The following is a 13,567-nucleotide window of genomic DNA, read 5'->3' on the forward strand; positions in this document are numbered from 1 at the left end:
AATGAACTTACAGCCACACTAGCTGTACGTGGTTGTACAGTCCACAGTGTTGGGAAAAAAAAAAATCAGGCTCACAAATAGAACACAGCTTTGGATATTAGATTTTAATGTTGAAATGGTAAAACTGACTATAAAACCTAGAATTAGTTTCTAAATACTGAAGAGCTACCATCCTGGTAAAAGACCCTCTAGTTCTCTAATAAAACCTATGTAATAGCAACCATGTGCTGAAAGACTTAAAAACTTTTTTAATAGAGAGTTTAGCATAAGTTTATATATAAAGGCAATGAGAGAGCTATTTATTAGCATTCTAAATCATACTGTAATTCTGTCAAATACAAGGCACTTGGTATACTCTGAAATGACTAAATATTCTGAATACAAAACACCAATTACAAAGCTCTGTTAAAACAAAATGCTTATGGCATAGTAGGACTTCTTCATGAAGTACTACTCAATATCTTTTGCAAATCAGAGGTCTGGTACATGGATTTCTGGTTCAGACGTTAAAGCATGTGCTAATGCATTAGGTACCACACTGAGAAGAAAAAAAAAAATTACAAAAAAAGAAAACCAACCTCTTCCACATCTGCTGAAACGATATCATCTTGTTCTTCATCCCTGCCACGAACTGGTTGTGACTGGCTGATTCGTCTTTGCTGAGGATTCCTTATGATGTAGGATGACTGAGATTGACTAGAACTTTAAAAAAAAGAAAAAAAAAAAAAGTAGATTTGGACCTCTGGACGTTACTATGAACCTAAGTTACTGTAGAAATCTGTCAGTAGGAAAGTACTTCCAAAATGCTTGGCCAGAATAAGAAGCCTCACCATACTTCTGTTAATGAAAAGCTAACAAAAACCCAAAACAAAATCACCTTTAACAAGTCTTTGAAAAGAATGAATAGTGAGCTTTAGTGAATTTTACCTGCTAGACTGGTCAGACGATGGTCTTGGTGGCAGAGGCTCCACAGAAAACAGTTCTTCACTTCCCTGCATGGCATCTATACTAGTGCTAGCAAGAGTAAAGGGTGCTGTAGGACGTGCAATTCCCATCCTGACTGGAATAATTAGAGATTCTGCTACATTGCACAACTCTTCAACAGCATAAGGCAGTAATGCCTGGAATACACGTTTACATTTTCCAATTGGCTGTGGAATAAAATTGCTAAGGAAAAAAATATGGAAAAATAAAAGTCAAATATGTCTTTTTTTCCAAAAAACTTTACAGCAATATCAATTTTTTTTTCCAAGAAGTCAAGACAATTATCTTTAACAGATACATACATTCGTGTGTGTGTATAGTAACAATATGCACAGCTATTCAAGTCAGTTAAAAACATTTATCATTCAATAATTCAAGACTAAGGCTGGATAATTTTAAACAGACCGGTTCAGTATGAACATGTAAGTTTAGCAAGCATTGTATTAAAAAGCTATGTGACATATCAACAGCTATCGTGCAATCTCGAGGTTTGCACCTTTCCACACAATGCTGCCTACAGACTGCAAATTAATTCAGATGTTTCTGCCTACTGTTGTCATATATCAACTCATTTAATAAGAGAATAAATATTTAAATAAAAACCCCAAAACCAGCACAACCAACACACACACACCCCCCACCACTTACTTTTTCTTTTTGGAGGAAGCCATTTCCACGCTAAGAATGACAAACACTCTTGCCACAGAACGCAGGAATCTCATTGTAACAGCAATAGCTTCTTCTCTGCGTCCTGGCGTATACTTGTTTTGTAATTCCTTTACCAGAGTACCCAGCAAAGTATCTAAGAGCTGCAGAAACAGGTCATTACAAACCAATAATGGTGTGTAATTTAGAATCATAAAACAAGACAGATTAAGATTCAAAGGGAGACCACAGTTATAACAGTATAAATTCACAAAAACACAACTTGAAGTTATTTTCAAATTAGTCTCCAAGCGTATCACCTGAGATACACTGTAATATCACATTATTCAGAAAATTTATGTAAAACATGGCTGAGAGTGCTTACCAAAATGTCTGCTGTACACTTGACAATAAGGCAGTGCGTAAAACAATCCAAGCGAATAGTTCCACTTTGCTGATTAAGGTAAACTTGTTCTTCAGGCAGAAGATGACCTATCCTACTGCTTGCACTAAGACTTGGAAAAAACAAAAAGAAAGGAAATCAATTTTATATAAGTCAGCAGGTCTCAAATATCAGATCAAACTTTACATTGACAACTATGTGTAAATACACACGGGTCTTTATTTTCCTGGGAGCCAAACATGATCATGGACTTCAGTGCGTTCCAGTCCTGCAAAACACGTTCCAAAGCAAGCTGGGCAAAACGAGGAGGTTCTAAATCATGATCAGGCATATCAGAATCTAAGGAGACAAAAAAACAATATAAGAAACAGGTACTGAAATACGGAATTTGCCTTTTATCTCACTGAAACAGCTCTTACCTTCAGGATTTGCAGTTTTACGATTGCGATCTTCCCTAATTCTAGGTGGTCTGTACTGGCAGTGTTCCACAGTTTGCCTGGCAACTGTCTGTACTAAAAACAGCAGCAGATGTTCTCCCCTGTAATAAAAAAATTGATTAGGGGAGATAATGATATACCACATATTTAAAAATAATAAAAATTATTCTGCCCTAGTCATTGCAAATATGAACTTGCCTGCTATTTGGCATGGTAACAAGATTTGTGGTGGTAAGCAGGCGGTAAAGGAGATCAAGGCGAGCAGACTTTTGTCCAGCAATTAGCGTTTTGCACTTGCACTTTTCCCAGCAATCACAGTAGGCTGTTGGAGATGTTCGTTTGAGCCTACAAGAAATAGAAAAGGTGAGCTGCAACACTGTTCAGTAATATACCAAATATTTTCTACACAGGCTGAGGGTGTTAGTGTACACATTAAGATTCCTCCTAGTTTTTTGTTTATTATAGTAGCAAGATGCCAAAACCTAGCTTAAAAGAGAAATGCAGAGTTTGTATGTGGCAATGCTTGACATTTGCTATTTTTGTTTCCTGCACTCATTTTAAGAGGGCAGTTTCACTACAGAACTTTTTCGTAGTGCCTTAGTAAAACTCATCCAAGACCATTTATTCTTCCCCAAAATAGCCTCCAGACAAGAAAGTTAAGTTGGAAATCCTCATGACATGCAGTAAAATCTCAGTAATTGTCACAATGCTGAGAATATCTTTATAATTGTATCTGTTAGCATATTATAGCTAGGATATTAATGCTGTAACATTTACACCCTGTAACAATGACACAAAACATCTGCAGCTTCAAAGCTTTGGCCAGGTTGATCAGAAACATCTTGACTGTTCATTTCATTGCTTGCTCACTTTTCCCTTTATTACAGTTGATCTTAGAGATTAATATGCTACACTTCTTTCTGAAAGTTTACAAGAATTATGTCATCAGGATTCACTGGCTTCAGAAAACTCCTGGAGGCACCCAAAATGAAAACATGGTATTATTTAGATACATTATTCTTAGAATATTAAGCACTTTGAGGGTGTTAGAATTACTTAATTACTCTAAATTCTACAAAGTCAAAAGCACAAGACTGCTTCAAGTTACTCTTTCAATTCTGACCCATGAAATAAATCTTACAGAGCAGAAGCAAAAGAAGATATTTTAGATATTTTATTAATCTTCTGTTCTCTAATGTCTGAATACTTCAACCAAGGAAAAAACTATTAAGTATCAGTAAACAAATGAAACCACAATATATTGATTTAATTATAAGAAACAGAACACAATACTTACTTGCAGTCATGTCCTTTGTGACAGACCCTTGCACATTCTGTGCAACAACAAAGAGATTCCAATAGGCCACATGTTCGGCATTCAAATATATCCTAAAGAAAATTTACCAAAAATGTTATGCATAGTTTTCTCCCTACAGCGCTTGCAATCTCACAGCATTTCAGGTTACAGTAAAATTGCACTTGTTCAAACTGATGCCTTCACTTAGAAGTAAATCAATTCTAGAAAGTGAAACTTTGTTGTTAGTTAGAATATTCAGTGTTTTCAAAGAGCTGTTTCCATCAAAATTTTTGCCAAAGCTAGCCAGAGGGGAAAAGCCACACCCATAGACAGACATATTCTGACCAACACAGCCAGCTCTGAGTACAAAGCAATTAGGGGAGGCAATAACTATACCAGACTTAAAAGTTACAGTAATTAAAACAATGCAACTTTAGTAATTTAAAAATTAGATTAGTAGACTAACACAATACATGGTTGAAACACATCCCTATTTACTAAAAAAACCCAAACAACAACAACAAAAAAACCCAAAAACCAAACGCCTTACTTGGTTAATATGTTCTGCACCAGTCCATGTAAAACTGCATGTATCATTACAACACAAAACATACAAAGGAGAGTCATCTGGATTTGTGCCAGAAGGACAAACCATTCCCATAAACACATCATCATCTTTTTCACTGGAAGTTGCTTCAGCTAAAAGAACAATAGAATACCAGTCTTAAAAACAACCCCCAAAAAAATAACAAAAACCCATCAACAGAACCCGTACTTGACAGACATTTGCCATTACAAAACCCCATATAAAATTAGAAGTTTGAATAAAATCTGTCACAGTCTTCTGAGAAAGCTTTCTGCTTGTCACATTACAGGTATTTCTTATAGAAGCTGCTGTAAATTCCTGACTGAAAAATACAACCACCAACTCTTCCCCAGTTTTAAATTCACTGATACCCTAATCAATTCAGTGGATCACCATTTTGAAGGATTAAAAAAATAATTTACGGGCAATATTCTTATAAGGAATACATACAGTCCTATAGACCTTGTCACACCACAGTTCTAATTTGCTTAAGCTTCTCCTTAAGTTCAACTTCACACATTTCTCTTAAACAATTAAATACCAACATCAAAAGAGAGTCACAAAACATGTGTTTGTATAGAAGGCTTTTCAGGAATACGATCTAGCTTGACATACTGCTTTATCATATCATTTTTTTCCAATTCAAAGAAAGAAGTTCCAGGTGATACCTTTGTACTACTGAAAAATAGTACCTTAATCCACTGACATTTGTAAAGCAATGAAATGCTGAAAAGACTATAAAGAACACAAAAGCAATAATATTCATAGAAATCTATTGTAATATACACACTACAGAAGAGGAAGATACTCCATAATAGCAAGATTTCCAAAACATGCAGCAACATACAGTGTTTTGGAGAAAGGTGTTTACCACCATCAGCAGTTGCTCAAGCACATGTAATTTCACACAAAAAAAGCACTGTTAATGAATCTGCACACATGCCAAACTTTAGAAGGAAACCACAGGCTAATAATTACTGAAACTGGTGTACCTTTAGCAATTTTCTGTGCAGTTTCTAGAATTGTAATTGCAGCAGGATATGCCCGGCCACTTACTGCCGACATAAATGGTGTCATGCCTCTTGCATCCCTAGGGAAAACAACAACGGGCAAGTTAAAACACACTGAAATTTTTTGTTATAACAGGAGAGGTAGGAAACAAATATGTGAAAACTTAGCACTGCTAATCTTGTGCGAACAGAAAAACCACAGAGTGAATAAGCACTCTTATTTATTTCTGTGAAATAGACGTAAATTTTAAGGGATGGCAGGACACATTCTAACATTCTCCATTTTAACTAATGTGCCTTTAAATAACCTTTTTAAAAAGGCTTCTATGTAATAAATTTCAGATGATATAACATTACAAATGATAGTAAGAATTCATATGAAAATCCTTACTTAGCTGACAGCAATTCTCGAAGATAAGGTTGTAAAACAACACTATCACATAGCAATTTCAGTATGAAATGAGCATTTGCCTTCCGATCCTTTGATTCCACTACAGATGGTTCGGTAGAAGGACCTGTAATGAGAAAAAAAAAAAAAATCCAGAGAAACAGTTTTTCCTCAAGAAATGACTACCTATTAAAAGCAAATAATTCAATGTTTCACTGGGGTGATTAATCAGTAACTTGACTATTCAGTGATTTGCCAGTTTCAGCAACATTTCTCTGAAGTACTGTAAATCTCAGTTCCAAATTACATTCTGAAATACAGACAGTAATCCCAATTTCATACTGATTACCATATTTTTACGTATTTGTCATTCCCCAGGTAAAAATAATTTTTACATAAAACACAGCATGGTACTTCATTTACTTTCTGCACACTTGTGCAATTCTGCTTCAATCCAATCTTCATCTGATAAGAGGCATTTTCATATGCAGGAAGTCTGTGCAAGCAAAGACAGCTTTTGAGATAATTTTCCTTCTAAAGCATAATCAGATAAGCAGTATGTCCTCACCTGGTATCGTGGAGGTGCTAGGTCCTTGGCCGGTGCCAGTCGCTGCTGTGGTAAGAGATCCCACAGCGGGGGCCAGGATAAAATCAATGTCACCATCTTTCAGTAAACAGAACAGCAGGATGTATATCAATACATAAAAACATCCCTAACAACATGCTCTTTCTGCAATGTCTAACACACTGCAGGTTTTCTGTATTTAATTGGTACTCTTTCCTACAAATGGCCACATTCCTAGGTTAGTAATGTAACTCAACGTTACAAAACGCACTTCATAGAAGTTTGACAGCAGCATTAGAAAGACATATACTGGATTTTAAAAGAGCTGATAAGCTTCAGTAAACTCTTAAAGTTACCTCAATGACATTGGGTATTTTAGTCTCACGCTGAAATCTAAGTGATTCACCTTAAAAGCCATCGGTTCCTTTATTAAATCTCTTATTCTACAGTCTAATGTAATACATGAGCAGACTTACCCGGATCCATTGCAGGAGGATCTGGAACCCAGCTGGGAGGAGCTATTGGTGGAGAAACTGGGTCTTGGTGATCACTTGATGAAGCACCAGCTTCATGTCTGCCCAATCCAGCAGCTCTCAAGGATCTTCTCATCATTTCCCTTAATCGCAAACTGAATACAAAACCAAGGTAAAAATACTAGCTCATTTTCATTTACAATTACAACATTTCAAAGCAGAATTTCACACTGAAAAAGGAAACCAAACTCTTTTATCTCCATTTTTGTTCAGCATTAAGAAGAATGAGCAAAGAGGTATTTTTCATTCCTGTAATTCCATTTTCACAGAATCACAGAATCGTATAGGTTGGAAAAGACCCTTAAGATCATCGAGTCCAACCGTAAACCTAACACTACCAAGACCACCACTATACCATGTCCCTAAGCACCTCATCCAAACGTCCTTTAAATACCTCCAGGGACGGTGACTCAACCACTTCCCTGGGCAGCCTGTTCCAATGCTTGATAACCCTTTCAGTGAAGAAAAATTTCCTAATAGCCAGTCTAAACCTCCCCTGGCGCAACTTGAGGCCATTTCCTCTCGTCCTATCACTTGTTACCTGGGAGAAGAGACCGACCCCCACTTCGCTACAACCTCCTTTCAGGTAGTTGAAGAGAGCGATAAGGTCTCCCCTCAGCCTCCTTTTCTCCAGGCTAAACAATCCCAGCTCCCTCAGCCGCTCCTCATAAGACTTCTGCTCCAGACCCTTCGCCAGCTTCATTGCCCTTCTCTGGACTCGCTCCAGCACCTCAATGTCCCTCTTGTAGTGGGGGGCCCAAAACTGAACAACACAGTATTCCAGGTGCGGCCTCACCAGGGCCGAGTACAGGGGCACGATCACTTCCCTAGTCCTGCTGGCCACAATATTTTTGATACAAGCCAGGATGCCATTGGCTTTCTTGGCCACCTGGACACACTGCTGGCTCATATTCAGGCGGCTGTCGACCAACACCCCCAGGTCCTTCTCTGCCTGGCATCTTTCCAGCCACTCCTCCCCAAGCCTGTAGCGTTGCATGGGGTTGCTGTGGCCCAAGTGCAGGACCTTGCACTTGGCCTTGTTAAACCTCATACAGTTGGCCTCAGCCCATCGATCCAGCCTGTCCAGGTCCCTCTGCAGAGCCTTCCTACCCTCAAGCAGATCAACACTCCCACACAACTTGGTGTCATCTGCAAACTTACTGAGGGTGCACTCAATCCCTTCATCCACATCATTGATAAAGATATTAAACAGAACTGGCCCCAACACAGAGCCCTGGGGAACACCGCTTGTGACCAGCCGCCAACCGGAGTAAACTCCATTCACCACCACTCTTTGGGCCCGGCCGTCCAGCCAGTTCTTTACCCAGCGAAGAGTACACCCGTCCAAGCCATGAGCAGCCAGTTTCTCCAGGAGAACGCTGTGGGAAACCGTGTCAAAGGCTTTACTGAAGTCTAGATAGACAACATCCACAGCCTTTCCCTCATCCACTAGGCGGGTCACCTTGTCATAGAAGGAGATCAAGTTGGTCAAGCAGGACCTGCCTTTCCTGAACCCATGCTGGCTGGACTTGATCCCTTGGTTATTCTCTACATGCCGTGGGATAGCACTCAGGATGATCTGCTCCATCAGCTTCCCCGGCACCGAGGTCAGGCTGACAGGCCTGTAGTTCCCCGGGTCCTCCTTCCGGCCCTTCTTGAAGATGGGTGTCACATTCGCTAATCTCCAGTCAGCTGGGACCTCCCCAGTTAGCCAGGACTGCTGGTAAATGATGGAAAGGGGCTTGGTGAGCACATCTGCCAGTTCCTTCAGTACTCTCGGGTGGATCTCATCAGGCCCCATAGACTTGTGAGTGTCTAAGTGGTGCAGCAGGTCACTCACCATTTCCCCCTGCATTATGGGGGCTCCATTCTGGTCCCCATCCCTATCTTCCAACTCAGGGGGCTGGGTACCCAGAGAACAATTGGCCCTGCTAATAAAGACTGAGGCAAAGAAGGCATTAAGTACCTCAGCCTTTTCCTCATCCTTGATCACTGTGTTCCCTCCCCCATCTACTAGGGGCTGGAGATTCTCCTTAGCTCTCCTTTTGCTGCTAATGTATTTGAAGAAGTGTTTTTTGTTGTCTTTTACAGCAGCAGCCAGACTGAGCTCTAGCTCAGTTTTGGCCCTTCTAATTTTCTCCCTGCACAGCCTTGCTACACCTTTGTAGTCCTCCTGAGTTGCCCGCCCCTTCTTCCAGAGGCCGTGGACTCTCCTCTTTTTCCTGAGTTCGAGCCAGAGCTCTCTAGTCAGCCAGGCCGGTCTTCTTCCCCGCCGGCTCGTCTTTTGGCACCTGGGGACAGCCTGCTCTTGTGCCTTTAGGACTTCCTCCTTAAAGAATGTCCAGCCTTCCTGGACTCCTTTGCCCATTAGGGCTGCCTCCCAGGGGACTCTCTCGACCAGTCTCCTAAACAGGCTGAAGTCCACCCTCCGGAGTCTAAGGTGGCAGTTTTGCTGACCCCCCTCACCGCTTCTCCACATATCAAAAACTCTTATCATTTCGTGATCACTCTGCCCAAGACAGCCTCCAACCATCACGTGGCTCACAAGTCCTTCTCTGTTCGTGAACAAGAGGTCCAGCGGGGCACCTTCCCTAGTTGGCTCACTCACCAGCTGTGTCAGGAAGTTATCTGCCACGCACTCCAGGAAGCTCCTAGACTGTTTCCTCTCTGCTGTATTGTATTTCCAGCAGACATCTGGCAGGTTGAAGTCCCCCACAAGAACAAGGGCTAGTGATCGTGAGGCTTCTCCCAGCTGCTTATAGAATAGTTCATCTGTCTCCTCATCCTGGTTGGGGGGTCTGTAACAGACTCCCACCACAATATCTGCCTTGTTGGCCTTCCCCCTGATTCTTACCTATAGACACTCCACCCTATCATCACCATCATCGAGCTCTAAACTATCCAGATGCTCCTTGACGTATAGGGCTACCCCACCACCTCTCCTGCCTCACCTATCCTTCCTGAAGAGTTTATAGCCATCCATCGATGCACTCCAGTTGTGCGAGTCATCCCACCACGTTTCCGTGATGGCCACCATATCATAGTTTTCCTGATGTACAATGGCTTCCAGCTCCTCCTGCTTGTTGCCCATGCTGCGTGCATTGATGTAGAGGCACTTCAGCTGGGCTGTCGTCCGTGTTTCCTTCACAGAAGAACACCCCTTGTGTGCTTTGAGGCGTTTCACTGGCATTTCCCTCTTGGCTCCTATTGCCTCAGTATTCCCTAGCTCAACTCTGTTCGACTTCGGCTGTGCCCCAGCGTACCCCACACATCTCAGAGACACAGGCCAAGTGCCCTCACTGGCACCCGCTCCCTCTAACCGTGGCACGTCGTCCCTCAGCTTCCTTCGGGCAAGCCTGATATTACTCCCCTCCCCCTTCAGGTCTAGTTTAAAGCTCTGTCGATGAGCCCCACAAGTTCCTGAGCAAAGATTCTCTTTCCCCTTTGAGACAGATGAATCCCATCAGACGCCAGCAACAGAACATAATGGCCTTGGAACAAGAGTCAGCCAGCAACATATCAAGACAGATTTGAACCCAGAATGCATCCCTAGTCACTAGAGCACTGCCTCTTACAGGGAGCAGCAGCTGATGGGCATTATTACCATTATTTGACATTCCTTTTACCCCAGACTTATTGCCAGGTATGTTAAGCAAGGATTTGCTCTTTTTGATGCTGTTTTTTAAAATCTAATTGCAAGAAGAGGTTAATGAAAGAATAGAAATGGGGCTTGAAAAAAAGTTCTTTTGAAAGGAGTTATTTGTTTAAAGTTATTTAACATGAAAGTACTACTACTGAGGACAGTCAATAAATAGTTTCAAGAAATTCTATATCATCTTACTAGACGGAAAGGTGGTAGGAATAAGGTAGAAGCCAAAGAATCCAGTGTGATACAAAGAGGTACAAACATAAAGGTGGTGGGGTTTTGTTTTTTGTTTTTTTAATGCACTTCCTCTTAAGAGTAACGTCTCCTACAGAATATGGGAGGGAAGCTTCAACCTTACCCTTACCCTTATCTCCCATATCAAAAAGATCACGGTGATGAGAACTGTAGCTTGGGAAGGATAAAGACATCATTTCATGTCAATTGCTTTGACTACAGAGCTAAGTAAAAAAATTGTACTATACCCTCATCCAGAGTGCTCTGAACTGACTAGAACTCAGTACAGATACCATCAAATTTCCTTGATGTGAGCACCACTCAGTTACCATCATGGAAAGAGGAAGAACATAAATGTCATCAGAAACTAGGATTCTGCCAGGGTCAGAAACCTATCCTTTACAGCCACCTCAATACAAAGGACTCCCACTATAACACTGATTGCTTAGGATAAAAAGAATCAACTTAAGTTCTTCCCCACTGCTGTTATGTTGATCTCAGTATTATTTATCTGCCTAAGTGACCACCTCCCTCAGAAATTCTCTTAAAAGAACAAGACTGGGCGCTATTATAGTATTTCCGCGATACTTAATTCTCCTTGGTAAAGAACACTGGAGCTTATCCTCAAATTCCCTTTCCCCACAAGGAGGAGCATTTCCACTTTACAACTGAGGAGACAATGCTCCAACCCCAGAAAACAGAATTAGTTTAGAAGTATCCCACCATTAGTTCTCACACCAGAAAAGGCTTCAAAAAAACCACTAGAGCTCCAGTTTAGTGCTTGAAGTAGTGAAATCTGACTTTGAACTAGCAGTAGAGCCCATTGTTAAACTAGACTGAAGGAAAGAATTAATAAGAGACTGTTAATTAATACAGAAATTAGCATACAGAAAACAAGAAGAAAGCATTAGTCAGTTTACCTTCTGCTGCTTGATGATCCTGCCCGATTTCCTGGACCATTACTTGACACAACGGAGATTGCATTTGCAATAGCTTCCACAGCCGAGAGCCTTTCAGCAAATGTATTCCTTTCAGAGCGCTCCGCTTCTGAAAAATTAAGAAAAGTGTTAGTGCCAAAATTTCACTGGGGAAAATTATATGGAAGGAGTATAAAGTATGAAATGTCACTAATCATAAAATGTTCCCTGCATTTTTTTTTAAGATTTAGAGGGACAGAGTAGGTTCATATATAAATTTTTATTTCGGACAAGCTTAACCATGATTCTGACTGGGTCTGGTTTCTAAAAGGGCATCAAGGAAGGAAATTCAAGGCACCCAAATTCCAAAAGAAGCTTTCAGTTTTCAGTATCATCAAGAGACAAGGACCTATCATATAGCTGATTCCAGACACTTACTGAGTCAAGGCTTCAAAAGTAATGACAATCAAAAAAACGTGGAACACCACAAAAAAACCCAAAACAAAACAAAAACCACAAACAAAGAAAAAAACCAAAACAAACCCACCACACTTCACAATGAACAGCTATGAGCAACAATGCAAAGTTGTGGGCTTGTAAGATACATACTCTACTTATGAGCATGCTTAGGAAAGCTAACTGTTTTGTGAGTATAATAAGGTAGCACAATCAGTTTACATCAGAAAGAATGAGTATTTCTTCTAACATCTAAAACCCTGAGCACCGTAACACCTAAAGTTCCTAGTCATAATGAGGACCAAATCATGCCAAGTGCTACACAGAATATAAAAAATTGCCTAGTTGTACAGTTACAGTACAACTTGAGGCAGCCACCTGAATCAAAGACCTAATGCAGATTTATTTATCTGCAAGATAAATATGCAGATAGAGCAGTAAAGTCAGCTGTACAAGCTTTGCACAGAGTAACAGTTATTGCTTCTTTAGGAGCTACTGACAATTAAAGATCGCATAGCCACTACATAGCAAATTATGAATCACTACAGCCATGGATCCAGAAAAGAACTGAAAGAGAAGCCACTTTCAGTATGATACAGGCTAGGCAAGGGGTGATTTTCCTTTCAACAGAGTGAAAGACAATTTTTGGTACAAACTAGAAGGAAAAGGTGTATTTCTGGGAAAAAAAAAAAAAAAAAGAAAAAAATTTCCTTAAAGTGACTCTAACAGTTCTTTCAGGACATGTCTCAAAGTTGCTACGGCTAGTGCTCACTTTCCATTTAAAGGCTTTTCAAACTGACAGTCACCATCCTCTGCATGCCTATATTCTCCACTGACAGTACTAAGACCTGGATAATTCCTTTTTTTTTTTTTTTTTTTTTTTTTTTTAAACAAGAATGTACTATCAATACCTTTAACTTTGAGATCATAGAATAAGGTAATTCGATGCTGTTTGTCAGCTTTTATAGTGTATTTATTCTTTAGATCTTTCTACATCACTACCTGAAGTAGCAAAGATCTTCGGTTTTGCTTGTTCTCAAGTATATGCAGGTTTCTTAGCCAAAAATCACCTACTACCCACAGTAGATGACCATCTAGCACTTAGCAGAGTATTACTCTTGTGCCCTGAGTTCTATGCTAGTTGACCTGTAGTTGTAAATGAATTGCCATTGTATTTGTGCTGTACTCCTTTCTAAGATTCACTAGTTCTATTAACTCATGACCCATCACATAGTACTTCTGGACCCCTCACATGGAGTCACAGCTCTTGAGAGTGATTCCTCAAGCAATACAAAGCAATACAACCGTTCTCTGCAACAGAGAGATTTCACCTATCCCTGGTCCCACAGTAAACCGTAACTGAATTTTCACTGTTCCACTTACGAAGTTAGTATTCACTTTTGGAGACCCATCAATTGTAAATGCCCTGGCTCTAAAGGTAATTTACTGTTCTGTTGTCTAATGAA

At 40.3% G+C, this 13,567-nt stretch overlaps 1 protein-coding gene across 4 annotated transcripts in view; it reads right to left on the reverse strand.

Moving 5' to 3' along the window:
* UBR5 (ubiquitin protein ligase E3 component n-recognin 5) overlaps positions 1-13,567 on the reverse strand; it is a 95,643-nt gene that overhangs the window by 21,768 nt on the left and 60,308 nt on the right. For 3 of the 4 annotated variants that reach the window (XM_075495072.1, XM_075495071.1, XM_075495069.1), the window contains 14 exons: positions 11,649-11,775; positions 6,792-6,943; positions 6,319-6,414; positions 5,754-5,877; positions 5,345-5,442; positions 4,317-4,465; positions 3,767-3,858; positions 2,668-2,814; positions 2,452-2,570; positions 2,245-2,371; positions 2,015-2,144; positions 1,633-1,793; positions 928-1,167; positions 579-702 (listed from right to left, as the gene is read on the reverse strand). In XM_075495072.1, the coding sequence (XP_075351187.1) occupies positions 579-702; positions 928-1,167; positions 1,633-1,793; positions 2,015-2,144; positions 2,245-2,371; positions 2,452-2,570; positions 2,668-2,814; positions 3,767-3,858; positions 4,317-4,465; positions 5,345-5,442; positions 5,754-5,877; positions 6,319-6,414; positions 6,792-6,943; positions 11,649-11,775 (1,886 nt within the window). The remainder of the gene's footprint in view (positions 1-578; positions 703-927; positions 1,168-1,632; positions 1,794-2,014; positions 2,145-2,244; positions 2,372-2,451; positions 2,571-2,667; positions 2,815-3,766; positions 3,859-4,316; positions 4,466-5,344; positions 5,443-5,753; positions 5,878-6,318; positions 6,415-6,791; positions 6,944-11,648; positions 11,776-13,567) is intronic. The other variant, XM_075495068.1, reaches the window with a different exon arrangement.

Source organism: Mycteria americana, chromosome 2, assembly GCF_035582795.1.
Source record: "Mycteria americana isolate JAX WOST 10 ecotype Jacksonville Zoo and Gardens chromosome 2, USCA_MyAme_1.0, whole genome shotgun sequence".
NCBI classification, from domain to species: domain Eukaryota; kingdom Metazoa; phylum Chordata; class Aves; order Ciconiiformes; family Ciconiidae; genus Mycteria; species Mycteria americana.